At 47.7% G+C, this 25,590-nt stretch overlaps 1 protein-coding gene across 1 annotated transcript in view; it reads right to left on the reverse strand.

Moving 5' to 3' along the window:
• Positions 1 to 25,590, reverse strand: part of nav3 (neuron navigator 3) — a 127,768-nt gene that overhangs the window by 10,983 nt on the left and 91,195 nt on the right. The window contains 19 exon segments of the mRNA XM_067254993.1: positions 847 to 933; positions 1,148 to 1,320; positions 1,769 to 1,792; positions 3,038 to 3,058; positions 3,256 to 3,377; positions 3,585 to 3,696; positions 4,806 to 4,889; positions 9,301 to 9,378; positions 9,623 to 9,646; positions 10,296 to 10,319; positions 10,849 to 10,869; positions 11,588 to 11,640; positions 11,773 to 11,958; positions 12,089 to 12,246; positions 14,508 to 14,549; positions 14,843 to 15,274; positions 16,494 to 17,229; positions 17,840 to 18,122; positions 18,480 to 18,597. Of these exon segments, the coding sequence (XP_067111094.1) occupies positions 847 to 933; positions 1,148 to 1,320; positions 1,769 to 1,792; positions 3,038 to 3,058; positions 3,256 to 3,377; positions 3,585 to 3,696; positions 4,806 to 4,889; positions 9,301 to 9,378; positions 9,623 to 9,646; positions 10,296 to 10,319; positions 10,849 to 10,869; positions 11,588 to 11,640; positions 11,773 to 11,958; positions 12,089 to 12,246; positions 14,508 to 14,549; positions 14,843 to 15,274; positions 16,494 to 17,229; positions 17,840 to 18,122; positions 18,480 to 18,597 (2,778 nt within the window).

The raw sequence follows: 25,590 nt of genomic DNA on the forward strand, positions 1-25,590 counted from the left end.
AGATATACCCGTACACACACACATATACTCACATACACACTGGAGAAAAATACTGTCTACAAAAACACACCAGAGAGAATACGGTTTACAAATATACACACACTGAAGGGAATCAATGTCCACACATGACTGAACCGTGATCACTGGGAGGAAAACAGACAGAGCTTTGCCTCTGGACCAGACAGGATTCAGTCCGTTGGAAACTTCACATACACACGCACGGGAACACAGGTAAAACAGGAATTGCTAGCTATTGATTTTAAGCACAGTATCTATGGTAACACAGGGATGGAGAGGAACGGGGCAACTCTTCAATTTTGTGGTATTTCAAGCAAAGACTGCGGTCCAATGGATCAGGAGTAAATCCTCTCTTCAAGTTTCAAATGTTCAACGGTTTTACTGAACCCAGGCAGGTCACAGTTCGATATGTCATCTCAAATTGACAAATTAACTTTAAATCCAAACTGTGTTGCATTTCCCAGAAAGTTACTGCTAAAATAATATTGGCAGGTGTCTCCTAAACAGAGTAAGTCAGCTGACCAACTGGCTCTCACACACACACTAGCATGCATGTCACTTTCTGGGCATTGTGAATGACCAGTGTAATTTCCTACGCTGGGCATTCATTAACATATGCAATGCATGACTGACTGTCTCAACAGCCTGAGAAATATGGATATTAGTCCAATTCTGTAGCTTATTTCAGAATTGTGGGTCGAAATTTGGTTGTGTTAAGAGGTAAAAGAGAGGGCGTTTTGATGGGATTAAGAGATGCTGTGAAAGAACTCAACGCCCCCCCCACCCCCACCCTCCCCCGGGAGCATGCCACCACACACTGCCTGTTACCGAGATCTGTGCTTGTAGACCACATGACCGTTTTGCCTTTTCTTAGACATCCATATGGGGGAGGACTTGCTATCGCAAAAACACTTGCTACAGACCCATGGAATGGAGGAATGGAAAGGTCAAAGAAAAGAGAAAGAAAAGTTCAAGGTTAAAAGAATGTAACCAAATAAAGTCCCAAATTAAAAAAGGAATGATACATAAGTGTTGTATGTGGTTCCTGTGGACTCGTGACCTTGCTTGCGTACACGTTGTCTACGTATGTGTGCGTCTTCACAGACGCGCGTCGGCCGACCGCACTCACTCTGTGGTGGAGGGCGAGGAGCGCAGCGTGGGGATGCTGCCCTGTCGGCTGGCGTGCTGGAGCTTGGGCGAGGACGGCAGCGAGGAGTCTGTCATCTCCTCCATCTCATCGTGTGATGACTGCGACTTGCTGGTCTTCTTCTTGCTGAACGCCTGCTTGAATGAGCTCCGCAGCTGCAAGACAGACGCCAGAAACATCAACATCGGGCCCCCCCGGCCGCCCTTCTTCGACACCCTGGGACGTCACTTCCTGTCACGCAAGGAGGAGGTCGGGGCTGTTCCTATGAACAACATTGGACGGTTTTGAAAGGGACAAGGCAACTGCAGAAAGGCTCCAGTAAGAGGGCAACGGTCGCAGTTATAATAAGAGAATGCAGGGATGGGGGGGGGGAGAGGGGTTGGAGGATGAAACCAGACTTTTGAGGGTCCTGGAACTAAGAACAAACAGGCAGTCAAAAATGGACAGGGAGGAGGAAGGGGGTGGGGTCTGTTTCCATGCCGACGGGGGACTGAGGAGGAAAAAGGGGGGCGGAGGGGGAGAAGAGGAAGAGGGGGAGACGAAGAAAAGGGGAACCACAGCACACGTACGGCAGGCGCGTTGAGAGAAGGGGGAGCAACTGACCTGTGCCGGGATGGAATCAGCCACCTGAAGATAGAACACACCCGACTGTTACCACAGGTACACACACCTCCTCCTCTACCTGGAACCCCACACACACACACCTGCTATTCTCTCTGGAACTACAAACAGTCAGGGGCAGACTGGTTTGAGGTTGTGAGCAGGAATACCCAGAGATGCTTTTATGTCTAGTTCTGCGTTGCAGAGGGGTCCTAGGAAAGTCAGTTTTGATTACACCCTCCCTTTTCCCGTGGCAAAGCACAACTAGGGCCAGCAGTGCCCGAGGAGGGAGACCATTTGTTTCCTGTACAAGCTGAATAATTGTTCACTTGAAGGGAAACGCGTTTCATGTGTGATTGTGTGCGAGTGACTGCTCTGTCTCTTCTTCACTGCTGCGCGTCCGTTTGCGTACAAATGCATGTGTGTGTCTGCTCCTTGTTATGCGTTGCATGCCCGCTGCTCTTCAGCCAGATCACAGGCACTCCAGCCTCCTCCAAGCAGCACTCCCACAAACTTTCAGGCCACAAGGGGCACCCAGGCAGAATTTATGCAAATGAATAATTAATGGCTGCATAACAAAGAACCCGATTGGTTTTTCTGAGAATGGTTGAGCTTGGCGCTCACTCTGAGTGCCAGGGTAAGATGTGTTGAGGGAATTTTATCATAAAATACACAGCCCTTGTATTAGCGTCCATGTTTCATTACCGACGATTCCAAACAGAGTCTTACTGGCCTGAACCCTACATTGGAGCTTGGCGTGAAGATATCAAAGGTGTCTTTAAAAGTTTTAAAAATAATAAAATATGATATTTTGACAAGGCCATGGCAAAATAATGTTTTTTCATCACCAGTTGTCATGCACACAGTTTCCACTAGTCAGCCACACTAAAGAACAAGCGTAGGGGGAAGTTTACCAAACATTGTTCTCTTCAAAGGGTGTCAGATTATCTCCACAGGGGGCAGAGGTACATCCAAAACAGGAGAGGGTTGTGGGGGGCGGGGGGGAGGGGACTCAGAGTCAAGGAGGAGGCTGAGGATTTGGAGACAGCACTGATAGATGCTCTTTCCTATTGGTATCTTCTCTCTCTCTCTCTCTCTCTCTCTCTCTCTCTCTCTCTCTCTCTCTCTCTCTCTCTCTCTCTCTCTCTCTCTCTCTCTCTCTTTATCTCTTTCTCTCAGTCACTCTCTCTTTCTCTTTCTCTCAGTCTCTCACACAGACACACACACACCTGCACTGGACATGCAGGTGGTATGGTATACTTTCATATTCACCTTGTTGCCTCTCTCCTTTCCCTGGCAGGGTGTATTGAGAGGGCGAGAGAAAGGGTTGGAATTTCAGCACGAGTCACAGTAACGACAATGAGACTGACCACTCGGCGGAGGGTTTGTGCTTGGATGTGGGGGGTCAGTGGGAGCTGGACCACACCACGTGGACCGGCCGTCAGACGCACGAGGCACTCTTCTTCTAAGCTAAGCACCAATACACTTACCCAGCTCTTTTTCTTCTTCTTCTTGTCCTCCACGTCCTTGGCGCTGCCCATGCTGGAGTGACTGGCGGCACTGTTGATACTAGACATGCTCTCCGAGGAGTGCTGTCGTCTGATGCGCAGGTCTGGGAGACAGGGAAAGAGGCATCGTTTTACATCCTCCCTCTTCAAAGTGCTGCAGTGTGTGTGGCCCTTCAGGCAGAATGGAGGGAGAGAACTCTGAAGAGGCGCGTCGGCGCTCTCACGGGTGTGCGTGGGTTGAGATGGAGAGAATGGAGCACTCCTTTGACCTACACCATGGGTGTGTGTGCAGGGTGGCGCGCCCCGGGTACCTTTGTGGAGGTGGTCGGGGCCGTTGAGAGCCACTTGGATGGCTGTCTGGGCGTCTGTGTTCTGGGCTTTCAATGCCTCGATGGTCTCTCTCAACTCTGCCAGCTCTGACTCCTGCAGATGGAAAAAGTTGTCAGAGGCCAACCTCTATAGACGGATCCTAACTTCCACAGCTTCACATCGAGCCTCAGCATCACGACTGATAAAAAGACAAGCACCGCTGTAGGACCTGTGTAAAATGGTTTTGTGAGATATCCGTAATCCCACAAACAATGAGAAAAGGGTCTGTTCAAAAAGGGATTATAAAGGGAAGTTATTTGAACAGATTCCCTCCCTAAACGTTAATGTTTCACTGTCTCTACAACTTTAAATCTGAACACAGCCTGCCTTTCATTTGTTTGGCCAGGGGGTGCCAATTTTAATCCCTCACTAAAATGACAGTTGATAGATATTTTTGTCAGATACCCCAGACTCAAAGCACACACACAGATAAGCCTTAAACAGGTTTGAGAGGATAAGCTTCCAGTTTCCCACGTTTTTCTCCAGAGTTTTCCAGCCGACTCCACCCCCCACCTGTTTGTATTGAACCTCCAATCATACCAGCTGCTCTCTACTGGATCGACACGATTCGATAAAGTAATGGGTTCTCTGATTCCACCCCTCCCAATCTGCTGTAGGCCTGTGATAGAGTTTCGACTTTAATTAAAAGTTGGGAGGGAGCAGTTCCTTGTTTGACAAAGAAGACCCTCTAGAATCTTCCCAGCTTTCGTTTAGAGAGGATTAGGACTGGCGAGGCTCATCAATGTTAGGTCGTGTGCGTGCACGCGTGTGCTAGCATATGTGTCGACATGTTTCTGTTTGTGTGTGTCCTGATTGATGGAGGCACTCGTGGTTCCCTGTGCGGAGGGCTTTGAGCACATTCTGTCAGCGAACTTGCAGAGCTCAATTCATCTCTACTCGACCCGAGTTGTTCTGGGAGACGGTAATCTCACTCAAGCACCAATTACAGAACATGACAAATTTGTCTCACTCAAAGAGGATCTCCAATCCCTGGTAAAAGTATTGTTATGTGTGGAGTGTAGGGTGTAACAGATCTCCAACAACTACATATGGACACAAATACTATTCCAGAGAACTCCTAAACCCAATGTGCTCTGCACTTTTCACTTTGTAAACTTGGACTTCCAAGCATGGTCCTGTGAGAGCGTGCGCGAGAGGCGTACCTTCTGCTCTGCTGTCATGGTGAGGCTCTGCAGACGACAGGTCATGTTCCCCAGGCTCTTCTCGAAGGCCGCCACCAGGTGAGCCTGTCAGCACACAGAATCACAGTAAACAAACTGCCGCTGGACAGGGCCTTAGTGCTGTCAGAGCTAGAATAAACTCTGGGTATAAACAGGATGGATACAGCTCAGTGCAGGGGTGTAGGTTTCATTATACAAGGGTGGGAGGTGACAACTTTTTGAAAACATCAAACCTGTTCCCCCACATGATTACAAAAATTATATTTCAAGGCTGCAGATATTTAAAAAAACTATAACACAACAAATGTGTTTACGGCAAATGTTCAAGTTCATGTCAGATGTGCCAGACGGCCAGTCACCTTGGATAAGCTTTAAACAACACAGCTACATCAACAATTCTCTCTGCTAATCTCCTCACTAGGGACCTTTCTCTCCCAAATAAAAAAAACCCCACCTTCCATCAAGTTAATCATCCACCGAACCGCAAAAACACGTTACACAATCCAAAACAATAAGGATAAGTTAAGTCACAAGCCCCAAAACTGCACTGAAACCACTTTGCAGTCAAGCTTGTAAAACAGAACTCCACTCCCTGTACCGGGGTTATAGCTTTGAAGTGTATGGGAGACGCAGCTGAACACCAGGATGTTCAAAGGAGACATGCTCAGATGTAGTATGAACACGAGCCTGGAGGCCAGGACACGTCTCTGGAAGAGAGAGCTGCGGATCTACGAGCTCCTATGCTTCCAACGTAGCAGTGGATGGGTAACACTGCTGTATTCATCCTCTAGGGGAAGAATACAGTGTCTATGTGTTTATGTATCTATCCATCCATCCATCCATGCATCTTTCTTTCAATCCACCTACCTATCTACCTATCATCTACCTATATACCTATCATCTACCTATCTACCTATCATCTACCTATCATCTACCTATCTATCTATCCTCTATCTATCTACCTATCCATCCATCCATCCATCCATCCAACACAGTTCTAACGCCTGACTTTGGTTCTATTATTCTCGCTTCAATGGCAATGGTTCAAGCTTGAGACAACATCAACAACAAACACAAACAACATTCTGGAGGAAATGAAAGTAATGCAATTTCACAGCTGATAGGGTATTTTGTCAAGTGCACACACACACACACACACCTGGGTTCATATCAGTAAGAGTATCAACGTGACATGTCCTGCATCACAGGCCAGGGAAGGGTTGCTATTCCTCTAACAGTGCGTCGCCTGGGTTTTTTCACCTAAAGAAGCACTTGCTGAGGGACACTGAGGGAGGCCCAGTGTTTAACAACATCATGCCATCTGCTTTACTGAGCCTGGTGGATTTAAAGCTCCATGAAAATGGCGGGGTAGATGTGTTTGTGTGTGTGTGTGAGAGAGAGAGTGAGAGAAAGAGAGATATGAATAGACAAAGATACTGCATTGAAGATCAAGGTGCTGTGAGCGTCTGTGTATGCGCTGGGAGGGAGGAACAAATGGAGAGAGTTAGTGAGAGAGAGAGAGAGTTAGTGAGAGATAGAGAGAGAGAGTTAGTGAGAGATAGAGAGAGAGAGGGTTAGTGAAAGATGGAGAGAATGTGTCCTCACACCCTTCTTTACCCCCACTGAGCACTGATTCACGTACACCTGTCACAACCAGTGAGTCACACAGAATCAGGGCTAGTGCCCACACACAAGAGAAAATCAGCTATGTTGGCAGAGCCCAGACACACATACATACACGCACACCCACACACACATGCACGCAAACACACACACGCAAATCTAGTGTAACAACCCTACTACAACCCCCCTGGCACATATTCTACTGAAAAACCATTCCAAAGTCACAAGTGTTAAGCTTTAAAAACGTCAGGTTTTGAAACCCAGTGGAAGCTCTTCCACATGCTACATGCTACACCCAGCACGGCTGCCCCACCTGTCCGCCCAGCAGGTAGGGCTGAGCGGGCGCACATACGTCCTGCTGTTGGGCCGTCTGTGCAGTCCTGGAGGTGAGCCCCCAGGCTCTCTTGACCCTACGACCCACGGCAGGCGGTCTCTTTTGGGGTCCTGGGTAGCGGTTCAGAGTGGGCCAGACCAGAGAGCCGGCCAGTGAGCTGCCCTTACTGCTGCTTGACGAAAAGGACATCTTCTGAGCCCTCCTGACACCTCTCTAGCCTGACGGACTTACACATGTGTGTGTGTGTGTGGAAAAGTACACGGCACACAGCAGGACAGCACTATTCCGAGTCATACGCTACGGCTATGCTAAATACCTAAGCACTACAAGGAGAAATAGGGGGATAATGTAAGGCTATGTAGTAGGGTAGGGTGAGTGTGTGTGTGAGAGAGAGAGAGAGAGAGAGAGAGAGAGAGAGAGAGAGAGAGAGAGAGAGAGAGAGAGAGAGAGAGAGAGAGAGAGAGAGAAAGGGGGGAGAGAGAGAGAAAGAAAGGGGGTGACAGAAGGTGAAACCGAGGTAAAAGTCAGGTGGGAGAGAGGGAGGGAGGGAGGGAGGGAGGGGGAGACATGCTACACAGACGCCTATGAGCTTGAACTCTTAAACCCATTTTAATGACAGCCAAGGCCAGGAAGATAATCCTTCCAGAGAACAGAGCCACCTGGTACAATACTGAGCCGCTTCGGCTGCTAGTTCCTTTTATCTTTTTTTGTATTCGATTTTCAGGATGCTTGTTTTTCTCTTTCTGCTTTGTTCGGATTAAACAAAGAAATACGAAACTCATTTCAATTATTTTCCCCAAATCCTGATTACATACCTCACTGCACATGAAAATACTTGTTTGATGTACAGTCCATTTTTACTTACTAGTAGGCATCCATAAGAAACATTAAATATTCAAAAAGTTCTGTTTACTTACAAACATAATTACTTTGACAGTGTGTAATGGGAAACTACACCAGTAAATAAGTTTCTTTAAGGCGAGTCACAGATGTAATTACTATGACCTCAATCAGCAGACCACAGATCCCTCCAATGAAAGAGCAGTTTCACACCCTAAAGAGGATTTAAATGTATTCATTTATTCCAGCACCCTCTAAACATGTCATCGCCACATACGTCCACTGGCCTCTAACCTTGCCACATGAAACACAGCCTCGTAGAAAGTCAGAGCACAATGTAGCCCTGCAACTCTGGGGGGAAGAGAGACCAGAACTCATAGTAGAGGAGAGACCGACTACATTAGCCTGCTCTCCCTGTGGCACAGCACGGGCAGAGAAAACTTGGATTGAGACACCCTCTTTGGGCTTTGTGTGCATGCGTGTCTGTGTGTAGGTGTGCGTGCTTGCGTGCATGCGTGCTTGTGTGCATGAGTGCATGTGTGTGCCTGTCTGTGGAGGCTGACATTTCCACAGTCCAATCCCCTGCTGTAACAGATTGGGATCAGGAGTCTCGTATCCTGTCCACCCTTCCATCATTTCAAAATGGAAGAAGAAGATTCAGGGATGTATTTCATGTCTTGTTATATACACAACGGATCATGAAAGGGCACCGTTAGAGACTCAGATATGAATCTTCTGCTACTCTTAGATTCTGCCTTCATCCTAAATGCCTCCAAAAAGTTAAAGAAGATCAAGATGTTACAATTCCAATCTTAGACTGGCCCTTCTTCAGTTAGGTCCATTCAGTCAGGAGTTGTGTGGATATGTTTACCTGCTCCTACCAGGGCCAAGGGAGCAGAAGCATAGTTGAAAGCCTGGGAACGACGTTCCAACCCACCAGAGGAACGTGCTAGAAACAGAGAAGTCTCATGGAGAGGTCTCAGTCATTAGATCACCCGAACGATCCAACTTTTCTACAAAGCCATCAGCATGACTTCACTGGTGCACTTTACATCTCCACCGTTTCTTCACAGTGGAGTGTCTACCTTTGAATCTCTCTGGGAACAAAGGCAGTCAACCGAGGAGAATGCCTTTCTGCTCCGCGCTTGATCAGTCACTCCACGCTGAGACACAGTAGCCTCCATCTTTTCAGAAGCAGCCAGGCGTTGGGCTCTCTTCACCCCAAAAGACCCTCTCTGAAACGGACTAAAAAATCTCGGCTCCCTCCCTCCCCCTCTCTGAGCTTTGATGAATCAGCGTCGCCAGGTCGCTCTATGCAGACACCCTGCTGGGTGCAACATCCTCCAAGAACAACTCTTGGTAAACAAGTCGCCTCCATGCGCAACCTTCAAATCCCTGACATCAATGCAGTTCATAAGAAGTGCACACACGTGAAGTCTCAAATAGACACACGTACACACACAGACACACACACAATCATACACACAGATCGCAGCTTGAATACTCCCAGTGTGAGAGAAAATGAATGAGTGGGTGTCTCAAAGCCTCACATTCAAAAGGATTGCAAAGACAACGTTTCCCTAAAACCTTTTCTGTCAAGGCTTGGATGCGAAGGACCCCAGAGGCGGCCAGACTTCCCTGCGACGGTGTCTTTGTGTCTGTTGACGTAATCACACTCACATTAGCTGACAGCTGGGACGTGAGGGTCGCCACCTTCTCCTGGGACGCATCCAGCTCTCGACGCAGCTTCCTGATTTGCTGTGTCGGGAGGGAGAGAACATTCCCGAATCATCTTCACAGTCACGTTTTGTTTGCGACAACAATGCAGACCTCGGTATGAGACAGATCAGGCAGATGATGGCCTTTCATAATAAAATATTAACATGACATTTCAGGTGAGGAATGAACACCCTCTCGTAGCACTGGCGCTAAGAAGAAGTCTTTGGTTAAGTGTCACAGTATAAAACAATGTGTTAAAGCGTGAATGTAAATGGGTGTTTACCGTGGTGTTTTGGACAGTTTGGCCCTTGGTTGAAAAGAGAAGAGCACATATTAACTCTATGTTGCATGCTTTCTCCAAACAGCAGATGTCATGGGAAAGAGAGTGTTATTACAGAGTCGGTACAGTTCTTTCTGTCTTGGTAGAAGACTTGAAGACAGAGGCAGATCTTGGACAAATTAGTACACTTATAAGGACACAGGTGAATTCAAACACAACCAGGCAGAAGTGACTCAAGAACAGAACCTCGGCATAAACCGAGGCGATGTAGCGGGGTATAAACTGACAACAAGGAGAGGAAGAAGTTTGGTGTAGGAGTAGTGTTTGTCCATGTCAGGTGTGCTACAGGTCATTAAAGTGCTGTCTGGGTTTGGTGAAAGCAAGAAAGGTTTGAAATGACTGCCGCATGAAAAGCATTGCAACATAGGGTTAAACTGCTTTAACCTGGTCAATTCCAGGTCATTGTACAGTACCATCACTTGCAGTACTGTCTGTGTGGTATAATGATGGCATGTTTAATTATGGGTCTGTTAGAGACCACCTACTCAACTGTAGTTCTGGAGAGTTGCTATACAGCTGCACACACTGTTACAGAGATAACGCACACACACAACTAGAAACACAGACAAACCAACACACAGACAGAAACTTTCACTTTTAAAGTTTAACCTCTTACCTCAGAATGGGCTTTCTCCTCGGTCTGGATGAGAGAAAAGCATACATTGTTAAAAAGTGCTTATTTGAGTTCATAAACAATATTTATCACAGTTAAAACATGTAACATGTTTATATGAATTTTAAGATCATACTTTAGGACCCCCAATAAGAGCTAGTTTACTTTAGTAATTCCCCCTCCTTAACTGTGAACTAAGACTGAGGTACCAACATTAAGTTAGATGTCATGTTGAGAATGATGCATGAGCCAAAAGGCCATAGATGATAGAAGAGGATAAAATGGAACCATCATTACATTTTCCAGTTATCGGTTTTGTTGTCATTTTAAATGAACTTTGCCCTAGGTTGTTTACCAAACTGTACCAGTACTATTAAACTGAGTGACAGTTAAATAGATAGCTATAAACAAAACAAAATGGATTATCCTGCACACCAAATCCCCAAAAATGTCCACCATATTGGAACCCATTTCAGGTGCCACATTAATCTACAGCATGGGGTGAGGATACTTGTCTGTGTGGAGACATCATAGAGCAGACAGCACAGTCTTTTACCTTGTCCAGATAGAATAGCACCTGGAATGTAAGAAAACGGGGCGGGTTCAAGCAAGTGGTAACCATAGTAACCACGGCCACTCAACACAACCCTCTGACAACAGAGGAAGGGGGTTCTGACTCTTTTGTTAGCCAAGCATTCTCATTGGTTATCACCTATGGCCTTATTATGACTAAGTGATTTTTTAAGTGATTGATGTCAGCTCTCCTGTAGCTTCAAATCAGATGATGATTTAGAGTTTGGAAAATAAAAGGGCTATGTGTGATATACGATGATATGAAAGACTATTTAAAAGGTAAATGATGCCAAAGATGAGAAGAAATGAAGACAAATGGCAAACAGAGAAGCACTAAATCAAACACAAATGATAAGAGGAGCATGCAGGAATGGTCCAGTTCTCAGACAAAAATACATACATTAAAAGGCTGAACACCATAAAACATTACAAGAATGGATGACAACAATAATATTTCATGCTTGATTGCAACGTCTCAAAAATTAAACTATCCAGTCTGTAAAACAAATTCCACTGAAGTTTCTCTGAACTTTCCTGTGAAACAGAAGATAAGTGGAGCAGAGCAATAATAGATTTTGACCTCTAAGCTAATTTATCATAGCTACTGGAGGGTTGAAGGTGCTAAAAAACCCTTTAACTCCAAGTAACTAGAGTTTCTCTGAAAAACTTTGCTTCTCTTCTATAGAAACAAACGCGAGAGAAAAAAGTTGGGCACCACTTACCGCAGAGTAGAGGGAGGATGTGCTTGACACCAGGGACAGAGAGGAACCATGCACTAAGAGAAACAGGGAGAGAGACACAGACAGAGAAACAGAAAGAGAGAGAGAGAGAGTCACAAAGAATGATGAACCCCCATCACATGGACACTACACTTTCACACGCCACAGACAAATCCTCCGAGGCTCACCTTCGTCAGTGCTGTCCCGGAAGGATCCGGAGCGGCTCATGCCACGCGGGCGCTCCTCCAGGGAGGTGGCGCTGCCGCCCAGCGGGTGGCCCTCCCCGTACAGCTCAAACGAGTCGTGGGCCGGGATGCTGTTGGAGCGGCTCATACTGGTGGAGCCGGGGTACGGGCTGATGTTGGTGGGACTCACTGGACACACACACACACACACACAGTAACACACACACACCCCATTAACAGGTGACAGACCCAAAGAACAGAACCCACATACGGACCCATATGGGTTCTGCATTCACACAGAAACAGGGGTGTAGCTTACGCAGGTTGGAGTAGTGGTATTTGCCCACGGTGGTGCAGGCCGCTCCAGGGGGAGAGATGGGAGACTGGCTCCCCGTGTCCTGGAGCCCCCCTGTGGAGTGGGAGCGCAGCCACTCCTTCCCCTCCTCGTGGGATGCCTGCCTGGAGGAAGGAGGGTACCTGGGGGGGTGGGGGGAGAGAGGGGGGTCATGCTAAATCGACTATGGGTGTCTATGCTGACTACGGTTTTGATAAGGTGAGTCAGTCAGAGTGACATGCACTGGTGTTGTGGTAACACACAACGTCATCACATGAAAAGAACATGTGAGAGCATGAAAACAGCATGATAGACATATTCACAAATGATTGTGCACACACACTCTTCACAGTCACTTAGTTGACACTTTAGAGACAGTTCCCTCACACCCTGTCTCCTCCTGTCTCTCCAGCAGTGGCCTGTTTTATCACAGCCGCTCCTAATCCTTCCAGGGCCATAATTGAGTTTACGCTTATCCTTTCAACATGGACTCCTTTAGACACCCACATTACCAAGCTTGTCACAACTGACCTCCACTCATTTCCCTTGAATGAAATTCCGAACTGTGAATTCTATCAGACAAGGTTTTTCGGATTGACATCCATTTGTCTGTTGGAAGCAGGTATCTCTGTGTGTTTTAGCTATTCATGAAAGGGCCAGCTATGCATGCAATTGACGGATGATTTTAATTCTCTACCAGGAAAGGAGAGGGAAGGGAATCTGCACAAGATGGGTAAGGCTCTGCATCACAAAATGTATATTGTGCCGGTTTGAGAGGCAATTTTCTGCTTTAAATGCCAAAAAAACAGGACCATCCATGGGACTGAGGTAAACCTCTGGTCGTCTTCTACGGCAAGTAGAAACCCTGCTTTACACCAGATCTCTGTGGAGAATTAAGCCTTCTATGTGTGTTGTCAACCCGCCTCTATGAGCACCAGTTTATTACTGAAATGACAGTAAAGGGGCTTTTCAAATGACCAAAACATGTTCTGTGTCTGTATGACTACACATAGTCCGGCCCTGTAATTGGAAAAAAAAGGTATTTGTTCCACTGATAGGTGGACAGTGATGGATGGAGAGAGCTTTGTCTTTCTCTCGCCAACCCACCTCTTGAACGGGTCGACACATCTCTAGGCTCTGGTTATTAGAGTGAGGGTAATGGAAACTTGACTCAAAATGGCTGCCCTTCTACTGACAGTAGTAGTCTAAAAAAGATGAGTCAACAAATAGCTGCTCGACAGAACCTATTAACTATGGGATCACTGTAATTCTGTGGGCTGCAGAGACTAAAATCTAAAAGACTCTTAAGGGTGAATCTCTCAACACACTTTAACAAAACACCAACTGCAACAACTACTCATGGAGTCCCTGGTCGTCCTGGTCGGGGTGTGCCGGGGTGTCGGTGCGGAGCAGGAGGTGCAGCAGCCCCCCCGCCAGGTTTGGGGGCCAGCCCTGCCTCGGGGAGAGCCAGCAGAGCCACGGCTGCCAAAACTCCACCGTCTGCCCAGGTCAGCTTATTATGGGCTGTGGTGTCTTCAAATACCGTGCCCGTGTCTTTCATACTCTCATGTAGAGAATACTGGTACTAATCTGTCCTCCTCTTCCTCCTCTCTTCCTCCGCCTCCTCTCTTCCGCCTCCCCTCCTCTCCTCCACTCTTCCTCCTCCTGTCTTCCTCCTCTTCTCTTCCTCCTCTCTTCCTCCTCCCCTCCTCTCCTCCTCCTCTCCTCTCCTCTCCCCTCCCCTCCTCCTCCTCTCTTCCTCCTCCTCTCCCCTCCCCCCTCTCCTCCTCCTCCTCCTCTCTTCCTCCTCCTCCTCTCCCCCCCTCTTCCTCCTCTCCCCTCTTCCTCCTCTCTTCCTCCTCCTCTCCCCTCCCCCCTCTCCTCCTCCTCCTCTCTTCCTCCTCCTCCTCTCCCCCCCTCTCCTCATCCTCCTCCTCTCTTCCTCCTCCTCCTCTCCTCTCCCCTCCCCCCCTCCTCCTCCTCTCCTCCTCCTCCTCTCTTCCTCCTCCTCCTCTCCCCTCTCCTCCTCCTCTCCTCCTCTCTTCCTCCTCTCTTCCTCCTCCCCTCCTCTCCTCCTCTCTTCCTCATCCTCCTTGTTTGTCAACAACCTACATTAATGGTTTATAAAGAGTGTGATAGTACACTATGACCTATTTTGACCACTTTTGAATATTTCCAACTTTCGGGCCACACTAACCCCAAAGCCTTTCATAAACCTGGCTTATCTGCAAGAGGATCTGCGTTACATTTCCAATATAATCCTGTATCTGTATCGAATTGCTTTACAATACCAATATGATAATTAATGAACACAAAGAGAGTTTTGTCAGAAACACAAGAAGATGATCACACAAGGGAATGCGCATTAGAACATAGAAGAAAACCGGGTTGATTATGGAAGTACCTTAGTCCCTTTTTGGGAAGTGTGTTTCTGTCAAGAGGCATGCTGTTAAAACACAGAAAACAATAACATTAGAACAACAAAAAGCGATGTAAATCTTTAAAATCTACTTCTGTACAGAGTACAGAACGATTTATAATTTCTCCACCATTAAAGGAATAGTTTGGACAAAACACAGACTCCAGAGAGCAATAAACACCCATACCATTCTCAGAAACCAGACATATAAACCTGACAGTGAAACCAAACTGCATGCAAACAACCCTATGACAACAGTGAGATGTCGACCTACACACTGAGCTAAGACCAAACCAAAACCCTGCATGCTCTCCACTCACCCCTCGGAGAGCGTGGACTTGACGCTGCCGGTCCGGGTGACTTTGGGGCCGTGGTGCCCCAGGGGCAGGTCTATGGACTCGGAGCTGGTGTGCAGACTGGTCATGCTCTGGCAACTCAGGGTGTCCTTGCTGCCCGCTGAGGAGCTGCTGAGGTTGGCAGGCCAGGGGCGGGCGTTGGAGGGCAGGGAGAGACCCGAGGCTGGGCTGGAGGCTGGCGAGTCTGTGCCCAGGTCTGGGACTTTGCCGTAGAGCGGGCTACTGCCTCCACTCTGCCCGCCCGCGCTGCCCAGGCTGCCTGTGCCCGAGGAGGGGGAGTCTAGGCTGGGCTGGCGCGCCAATGTACCGTGAGGACTGCCCAAAGCCGAGGGGCACTTCCCTGAATCGGGCGTGCCTGGGGAACTAGCTTTGCTGCTGGCTTTGGTGCCAAACAATCTGGGGGAGAAAGAGATGGGCAAGGTGAATCACAGGCGCTAAACTTTAGACTGGCAGTGACTTCCTGCCAGGCAACAGCAGCAGGCGACACACACACCCTCCTTTTCCAGCTCACCTTTAACAAATACTGAATATCTCCCATTTGTGACCTTCGCAGTCAATGACGAGTGCTTATGAGATAACAACACAATGATTGCCGGCTCCCTGTAATAAGCCGCCTGTTGTTCACCCAGCGACGGCGTTCCTACATCTGCGACCTCCACACCTCTAATCAGCCAAGCTGTCTGGCTGCTCGACACTGTTCGCCTCACACGCATGCAGCATGGCTGCTCTCTGTAACGTCTGTGGGCTCCTAACGTCAAACTGGTTTCGGTGATTAAGAGGTGACCCGTCTCCAGGGGGAGATGGAAACAGATCACAGCTGACTGCTGGCGCCTGGACACGGCGGAGGGAGGTGTTGTCGTTGTCTGGACGTGTGTGGCCTGAGTTTTAATGATGGGGGCTCTGGGGATTTGGGAGGAGGGGAGGAGGGGGTGTTTGGGTGCGTGGACGCTCCTGTCTCGTCTGCTCCAATCAGAGTTGGAGAGTCTGACTAGTCTGACCTATGGTAAATGGCAAATCAACGCTTGTCTCCATCCGATCTGCTGCTTGTCTACCCTGTCTTCCTGCAGTATTGTCTATCGGACACCAGGGGGCACCTCATCATGACTCATTTATTTGTAGGGAAGTTTGATTAAATTATCCTTTTTTATATATATTTCTTAACTTCTTCATACATATTATCTTAGGAAAAATTTACACTTTAAAAGATAACGGATGCTTTGGAGCTTCAAGAAACTGTCAGGGGAGTATGTGTCTGTGTGTGTGTGTCTGTGTGTGTGTGTCTCTGTGCGTGTGTGCGTGTGTGTGTGTAGGTGTGTGTCCATGTGTGAAAGTGCAGGGAAAACCTTGCTGCATTCCGCAAACAACACATCATTATTCCGTAACTGCCTCAAGCGAGTGTAGCCCCTCATGGTACCTGACAGACGGGACCATCACTAATCAGCTAACACACACCTTCCTCTATCCCTCCATCTTCTTACAGCTAAACCTCCCAGTGTACTTACAGTCTGAATATAAAGTAACCAGCAGGGAAAATATGGCAATTTCTCCTGAGAGGGATGAACTGAATTTGTGAATTTGTGAACTGTGTTTATGTAGAGTTGTTATGTTGTCTTACCTGCGGAAGGTGGGCGAGGCGATGTCAGGGTACTTGCTGCCAGGCTGCCTGAGGCCTGATTGGCCCGTTGAGGTGGGGCTCGACTTGGGTGAGGTGGACAGACCGGCGGCGTCCTGCTCGGACACGCCCACCTTCTCCTTGTCCGTCTGGTTGATGGTGATGGGGCTGGAGCGCCCGGAGCCCACCTTCCCAGCATCCCTGCGCTTCGCTCCGCCGGCCGCGCCCGCCCCTCCTCCGCCCGCCGACTTCCCGCTGACGTTGGAGTCGATGCTGGAGGAGCTGGAGCGGTGCCCGCCGCCGCCTCGCCCGCCCACCGCCACCCCCCCGCTGGAGGACTTGGCCGGCCGGGGCAGGGAGCGATACTGGAGGGGCACCTTGGATCCCCCGCAGCCCAACAGCACGCCATCGTCCTGGGGCTGGGAGCCGTCCAGGCTGGTCTTACGGCCCCCGCCGATGCCAGCGCCCTTCCCGATGGCGGAGGACTTGGGCACCTTGCCCAGGGTGGCGGAGCCGCTGGCGAGGGAGGCGCCGCTGGAGGTGATCAGGGTGCCCGAGGGCCCGGATATCTTCTTATACCCAAAAGAGCCGGTGGTCGGGGGGCGGGCGATGCCCGAGGGCGGCTTCTTGCCCTCGTCGCCGCTGCTCTTGCCCGCATCCGATGGCGAGCGCTGGATGCCTGCCGAGCTCTTGGAGGGGGCCTTGCCCTTCTCGGAGGCCTTGGCGTCATCAGTTTTGCCTGTCGATAAAACAACACTGCCATTAACAAACGGGCTAACACCTGGACCAGCCAAGCACCTAAAATGCTTGGCTGGTTCAGAACTCTGCAGGGCAGATGGCAGAGGTGAGGTCAACGACAGCATTTCTTTCCGAAATAAATTAAGTCATCACTGTCACCTACACTCCTACACAGGTAAAGCGGGCAGGGGCAGGTGTGCCAAATCCCTGTGTACACTGGCCAACAATCTGTGCCAATTTTCTTTTACAAAGCTCAGCAAAATTGGAAAGCAATTCTAATCCTAGCCAAACCTTGAAAACTTGCTGAATGAACCAAAAAGTAGAGGAAAAGTCTCAGGTGTAGCTTGACTTACAACCTCACACAACCTAACTTCAAACTTGGCTGAAACTTCAATGGGAAGAAAACAGATTACCTTACGACTAATCTGATTGTACATCCACAAATGCAATTCACATAATCGATTTGCCAAGGAATGTCCTCATATCAACCAGCCCTTCTAGGCCCACACATCCTGTCACAGACTAAAGCCGGCATTCAAACAGGTATTTCAGTGTATGAACAAAGCACTAAAACACAATAAAAACAACAAGGCAATGAGGAAATGTCATACCAGGGGTTTTCAGGGTGGCAGAGGTGCCCTTGGTTCGAGGTGGCGTGATGCCCACCTGGGCGGTCATACCCCTCCTCCAGGAGCCGGTCTGGGACATGGGCAGAGCACTCTTCTGGCCTGGGTCCTCACTCTGGCCTGCTGGGGAGGAGGAGGTGTAGGAGGAAGACTTCCACTTGGAGCCAGGATCCATGGTGATGTCCAGCTCCTCGTCCACCTTCTTCAGATCTTCTGCACCGGCCCAGCTACTGCTGACCTCATGCTCTGCTTGCTTGTGTGAGCCCTTCTGGGACAGACACACACACACACACACAGAGAAACACACACACACCCAGTGAGGATGAGTCTAATCAACAAAATCTATACCAGAGTCTCTTAAGAGCTCAATCTGTTCAGTACTTCATAGGGGCGGGCTATGCTATGTGGCTATTTTTACCCTACTTTCCAAAGACTTCCCCTGGACCGCTAAGCCAACACGTGAACATACAAAACAACCTAGCATTGTAGGAAAATAGTTGAATATAACAAACGCCAGATTTATGTTCGTTCTTCACATATGCTGTTGATTATGCCATCAAGTGATTCTGTATTGTGGATATAAGGGTGACTAATAACACTCTGAACGACAGGGTCTCAGTACTACCTTGTTCTTGCGTGAGGATGAGGTGCTGCCGGAGTAAGCAGGTGTGTTCAGATCATCCGTGCTGATGTTGTCAAGAGTGTCGCTGAGACCACTGCTTACCGAACTGCTGTCATCCCAACTGTGACAGACAGAGGGAGGGAGAGAGAAGGAGAGAGAGAAGAGAGAGAGAGAGAGAGAGAGAGAGAGAGAGAGAGAGAGAGAGAGAGAGAGAGAGAGAGAGAGAGAGAGAGGGAGGGAGAGGGAGATGGAAACAGGGACAAAGAAAAAACTGTCAGGGTAGAATACACACAAAACTAAGAATTATATATCCATCATTCCCTCTCAACCCCCACGTTGTAATCTTCCCATGTTTCCACCAACTCCACATCTTGTTGAAGGAACTCTTTGGTGTGTCTTCCGTTTAGCAGCAACAGAGGGCTACCCACCTCGAGCTTGCAGATGCAGCCTCCCACTGTACCTAACCTGCTAGCCTTGCTCCCTAGCCCACTCCACCCCCTTATTACCAGCCCCTCAGATCCCTGAGGACTGAAGAATGTTCTGGAAATAAGCACGCTCCATTGCAGGGGCGGATCCAGTCCACTCCTAATCACCTCCTCCTTCATCTATGCTTGATCATTTCTTCTTGTTAATTGCACCATTGAGCAACAGTGGCCCTCTGTGAATCCTCATTAGAGTCATATTGACTTCACAGCATTAGTGGTGTTTCTCCCCTTATATGAGGTCCTGATCACGTTTCATGCAGTCGTCTGTGGTAATCAGAGGCATTGTACAGCTGGGATCATTTCCAACAACTTTTTTCATGCTGTTCACAGTTCTCTTTCCCTCTCCTGTCACACCTAATAAATCAATCTCAATCATATGATGCATTAGTGTTCTTCTCTTTGTGTGTCAGTCACACACTCACCCACACCCACACACGCATCCAGTTTGTCTATACACACAGTTGGTTGCCAGGGCAACGTCTCCGGTCTCATCGCTGTGCGTGTGTCCCTGCTCTTAATTAACAATGGGAATGTGATTATCTCCCTCGACTTCAGGTTGAGTCTCGACGGACAGCGACTCTGTGCCTCTCAGCAGCACCGAGAGCACCACCAAGATCTGAAGTCAACCAAGCACAGCCTTGGTGCCCGTCATGCAAACACCTGAAGGAGAATTAAACCTCCAAAATTAGCACTTGAGAAAAGCCTAAATTGTCGTTCCTATTCAAGACCAGGCAGCTAAACTCTTTCACATATTTTAGATTGGCATGGAATCCCTCACAAAGTGACAGTAGGCCCGGCATTAGGATGGTTGGTTGATTAAATGTTAGACCGCGATCATCATTTCTCCCCTGGCATTTATAATTCATTGAAGAAAAAGATGAAACCAACTGACAGTCTGGAAATTAGAAAATAATGACTTCTGAAAGGCTAATAATGGACGATGGGAGCGGTGCGTGTGGGCGTTGCTCTGCGCTGTGGTTTGAATCGAGTGGATGAGCACATCTTGCCTCTCCGCAGAAATAAAACCAAGGCGGTATTGATTTTTCATCTTGTGTCGTACTTCTGAGAGGGGTCTGCGCTATTCATATTAGAGTTAGATCATGTGATTTCAATATAGTTCAATTATTCATTTGGTTATGCAACAGTCTCGCTCTGTGAAAATGTCTCTACTCCACAACCCAAACAGTCCAATTGGTTTTTAGAAGTCTGATCTTCACGGAAACATTCTCCCTGTGTTTTTACTAGTGTTGATTTAAATCCAAACATGCATTTATGGAAAAGTACAGTCATTATATTTGAATTGTTAGAACCCTTTGGTATTGATTTTTCTGAAATTGTGAGATTAAGTTTGAATTCCGCTATGGTTTCAGATTAGCAGGACAGCACTTCTAACAGAAGTGGTTAATATGTGTTCCCTACTATTTCACAGTGCAGACAGTTAATAGATTCAATTCTAGGGAAACATTTTAACTGCAAATAAAAATCGAAGGCCTAAAATATTATTGAATTCCCCCAATCTTACGTCAAAATATAAACTGACTTAGCTATATACCATCTAAGTTTCAGAATAAATTGAATCTATAAATTGCCAATGATCTGTGTCCAGATGTACTTTCAAGATAGGATATTTCTCATTTGCTGTGTGCAACTGATCATTTTACCATTTCATTTCTGCAGCTGTTACAGGGAAGAGTCTTGGAGGTGCTCTTTGTCCGAGCAAATGATTGAATCGTCACGTGTTGAAATAAATGACCTCTGCAGGTTTCCAACTACACACTGTCTAAGACAGAACAGAAATATTCCAAATATTTAAATTTCCAAGCGTGTATGTGTTTCGAGATGCACTATGGTACGTCGGTTTGGATAAGACTCTGCTAAATAGATAAAATGTACAAAAACTTGATGTCCCTAAAAAACTCTCAATGTCCCTGGTGACCTACCTTCATCAGCTCACAGACAGGAGCAAGGAATGAGACAAATCTAACACCCACTAAAAGAATGAGCTTGTCACTCTCACTGACCAAGAGCATTGGCTGCTCTCCAGAAGGCCAGTTTTGGGAACTATCAAGTGACCCTTACCAAAAGACAAACGGCTGACTTATCAACTCTCTAATTCAACTTGTGAAATACAATTGAAGAGGGTATGGAGACAAAACTCTGTGTGGAATGAATCCCAGACCTACAGTCAACTTTAGAGATGCTATGATGAATGTGCAGCAACTCTGTGCCAGCCATCCATCAGATTGGAAGAGTTTGCTCCAAGAAGTTAAATGTAGCATTCGGTAATTAAATCCCGACAGCAAATGCATGAAACACAGATGGACCTTCAGTAGTACTGATCACGTCACATGCTCTTCTCTCTCACATCACAAATGGTCTCTCCATCTGCAAGAGTGAAGATTTTCTTGAGGGAATTATTTTTAAGTTAAGTAATCTGGATTCACTCTATAGTGACAGAGGGAGAGATTTGAACCTGTGACCTTTTCATTTGTAGTCAGATGTTCTACCACTGAGCTTAACCCATCCCTGATAAACTATACTGATTTGTCAGTGTTATTGTCAAAATAACTATACAGTATGAATGGATTCTAACAGAAGAACAACAATGTTCATGAACCCAGCTCACCTTGGCCCACAGCAGCCAAGCACATCCCCAGGACTAGGAGCCCCGAAGGCTGTCCTGAGAGCATGCCTGTATTTCTGAGCTGAATATTTTATTAAGGCGTCTCCCTTGGCACCGGGCTCTGACTGACGCATCTCTGATGGCTCTGACAGGCAGCTGAGGGACCACTCTCCTCCCCCCTCCCCTCCCCTCCCCTGGGTTAGCATACCAGACAAGACAAGCCGATGTACCAAATATCCCCCCTCAACGCCCCCCCCCCCCCTCCCCCCGCCCAGCCCTGAGAAGAGGTGAGTGAAGAATATGAGCAGTTTGCATCCAACATAAATAAAGGATGCTTCATAAATAAAGGATGCAAAAAGTAAACATACTGTTGCATCTTCAATAAACAGTAAGAAAATGTGCATTGAGCGGTTTGGATTTAAGGGAGACAGAGGGCCAGTTCTAGCCCTGCGTCTCTAGGTGGTGAGCCATTAAGACTGCTGACTCACTACAGTCAGCGTCATGGCAACCCCATGAGTATCCCTTGACAAAGTACTTACCACAGGTGGGCCAGTTAAACCTACCATTGTTCCAGTGGATGCTGTGTTTACTGTGATTGCTGCTGTTTCATACTGTCATGGTGGCACATACTTCCCAACCCCTGAGTGCAATGTGGTTGCTGCATTCAACCATGACAACATTGCCTCATACAATATTCAATACTGTACGTAAGAACAGCATATTATATCAAACTTTACTATCTGATGCATGCAAGAAGGCTGAAGAGGATGAATAATGCTTGACGGAGAAAATATGAACAAAGAAGGGAATCTATGTTTGGAGCTGGTGCTGTGGCGCGGGTGTGGAGATGTGGCCAGCGTAACCAGCCGCATGCAACCTTTGCCACCAGCAGCTCTTGCGTAATAACGCAAACTCCCACATCAGGGAAAAAGATGAGCATAGGTTACAATGGAGAATCCTTTCCTAGATTTTCAGCACCAGGACAAGCTGACTTCAATCACATATTTATTCATTTCCCAGTTGATGTGTTGCTTCCTTTGAAAATCATTCTAGCTTTAAAACGAAACAACTTAAAGCCGGAAGCTACAAAACATCTTATTAGAGCATGGTTACTGTCAAGGCTCCCGAGTCATATTCATAAATTAAAAGGATTTCATAAATAATCTATAGTGACTGGACGTATAATTGAGTGAACTCATCATGTATTCAAACAGACCACTGGAAATGCAATAAAAGGCAACACCAAAGTGCTACTAAACCTTCTGGTTTCATGATGACAAAGACGGGTACAGAAACACATCCACAATCAACACCTATTCAACACAGAGGGACAAGAAACTTTGAACACCATTCAAATCCGTGTTCGTAATGTCACTCACACACACACACGTGCGAAAGGACATAATGGGGCCGATTAGCAATACGTTGAGGAACGTTTCGTTCTTCCTATAATCCCACACTAATGCTATTGAGCCCTAAGGCTCTCGCAATTACACATCAGAAAACACACCACCAGCGGCAAAATGACCCTAATCAATGTTACTGTGCTTCCGTCTCAGCCGACACTACTGAGCCAGCTTAGCCCCTGACTCTGACAAAGTCCACAAAGCCCGGCTGCAAACTGGCCTGTCAGAGGGAGTCAACCAGACTGCTCTCCAACGCACATCAAAGGTACAGAAATCAATAGAGAGGGATGGGAGGGGAAGAGATATAGGGATGTAATGACGGAGAGAGAGAGAGAGAGAGAGAGAGAGAGAGAGAGAGATAGAGAGAGACAGTACACTTCCTTCTTCAGGACTCACCTCTCCTCCAAGATGGATAGTCCAAGCCCGTTCCTACCTGGCCTGTCCTAACAGGTGGCATTTGGTTAGGTCTGGTTTCCGGTGGTGTTGTCCTGTCTGTCTGTCTGCCTGTCTGCCTGTCTGCCTGTCTGTCCTAGTGCACCTCTAGAACCAGCCAGCCAGTTCAAGCCCACCTGCCAGACAGTCTGGCTGAGCAGCTGACTGGGACACAACTGTACTATACAGGGAGAGATGGAGAGAGACCCAGAGAGAAAGAGAGACCTCACAGCACCACTCCAGTCTCCGTTCCTCTCTCCTCCTCGAACCCCACCCTCCACTCTCAGCTCCCCCTCCCGCCAAACCCCTCCCCTCGAGGTGCCCTGTCAACCACTCAACAGCAAGCTCAAGAGATGCTTCTCCTTAACCAATCAGCGCCCTTGTCAGCGGAGGGGGGGGTGGGGTGGGGGGTGGGGGGCATAGGGTTAATGGCGAGTGGAACAACAATAAAAGAGGATCAATCCGTGAGAGGACGAGAGACAAGAGGGGGACAAGCGTTGGCAGACTATGGTCTGTCGTAACGGCGCGACTGCGGAATGAGCTCATGAATAATACGGAAGTCAGCCTTGCCCTGCTCTGACTGTCCACACAGATTCATCTAGGCATGATTTATAAAGCTCTTATTTAGGGACCACAGGGAAGTGAATAAGGGAGACAGGAACGGTATAATGGGTGTGTACAGTGTGTATGGGGGGGGGGGTTAGCAAGAGGGAAATCTGTCCAAATGGGAGCCCTAATGACAAACAACCACAGATCTTCCATTTACAAGTCCATCACTTTGCTTCAAAGTGTGAGCATGGCTAACGCCCCCTCCCTTCTGACAGTGACAAAGGCACTCAGCAAACACAACCCCTGCCTGCAGAGTCCAATTCAACGGCAGCACAGCTCAATTAAAGAGAGTGACCTTGCAGAAACAGAAAATGGAACAGGACTGTTGCCTCAGGAGCCAGACAGTAAGTCGTCTCCCTCAGCATTGTTCCCTACAGGCTCAGTCCGCTGGCCAGGACCTGGGCTGCTACAAGCTCTAAGGAAGCATGTCTTCTCCAAACCACAACCATACCAGAACCATGAGAGGCTCTCTTCAGTTAGGGCACTTCCATCCCCTGCCGTCATCTTTGGACGGTGGATAAGAAGACACAATGTTGTTAGTCTGTTTCAGCTTCAAGACCGAAGATTACAAACTGCCTCACACTTCCTTGAAAGAAGCACATGGTATCCCCTTAACAGGCTTTGGTGAAAGCATGAATCGTGGTGGCTTTGGGTTTTCCATAATGCTTGGCAGTCAGCCTGGCCCAGTCGGAGGGGCTGGCATCTTCGAGGTCACCCAGCTGTCTGTCCCCAAGCCATCTGTGGCACACACACACACTGTGTGGGTACCCTAGGAGACCTGGTCGGACACACACACACACACACACACTCACAGACAGCACGCATGTACACCCAGACACACTGACACATGCATGCACGCAGACACACGCACACATACACACAAAGCAACCCCACCCTCCAGGCTCCTCAGGGTAATGGAATTACAACTCTGTGTGCTAAAATAGATGAGGAAGGGTTTGTGTGTGTGCGTGTGTGTTAAGAAACATTTAAGAAAGATATCGTTGTTCTCACTACAATACCTACATACAAGTGTAATGGCTGCTACTGATATCAACATATAATACACTTTAGCTTTTCATTGTTGTCATTCATTCATTGTAAGATAATTCAGACCAAGTTTTTTGACAGAAGGTATCGTTCTCTCTCTCGATCCACGTGATTTGTTGTTTAGGAAATTAATGAATCATGTCTTTGATCAAGACAACCACAAAGGCCCATATTCAGCGCTGTAATTACTCCGTAACATGCATCGCTAAATATGATTATATTTCTACAATTCACAACGGAGCCAGCCAAAGCGGCAGTCAATTTAATGAACAATCATTTGACCTTGTCTGATTCTTATCTAAAAACGCTCATCGATACTGACTCTCGTAATCAATGCAATCATACAAGGTAATTATTTCAAAACTGCAATGTCTGAAACAGATCCGTGCAACACATGAACGTGCTCAACAAGAGGCAGGCTTCAGCTGTCTCCACAACAACACCCCCAAAACCCTCCCTGTGATACTGAAAAGAAGATCATTACTACTGTAGGACACTTTTTATCTTCTTCA

Source organism: Osmerus mordax, chromosome 17, assembly GCF_038355195.1.
Source record: "Osmerus mordax isolate fOsmMor3 chromosome 17, fOsmMor3.pri, whole genome shotgun sequence".
NCBI lineage: Eukaryota > Metazoa > Chordata > Actinopteri > Osmeriformes > Osmeridae > Osmerus > Osmerus mordax.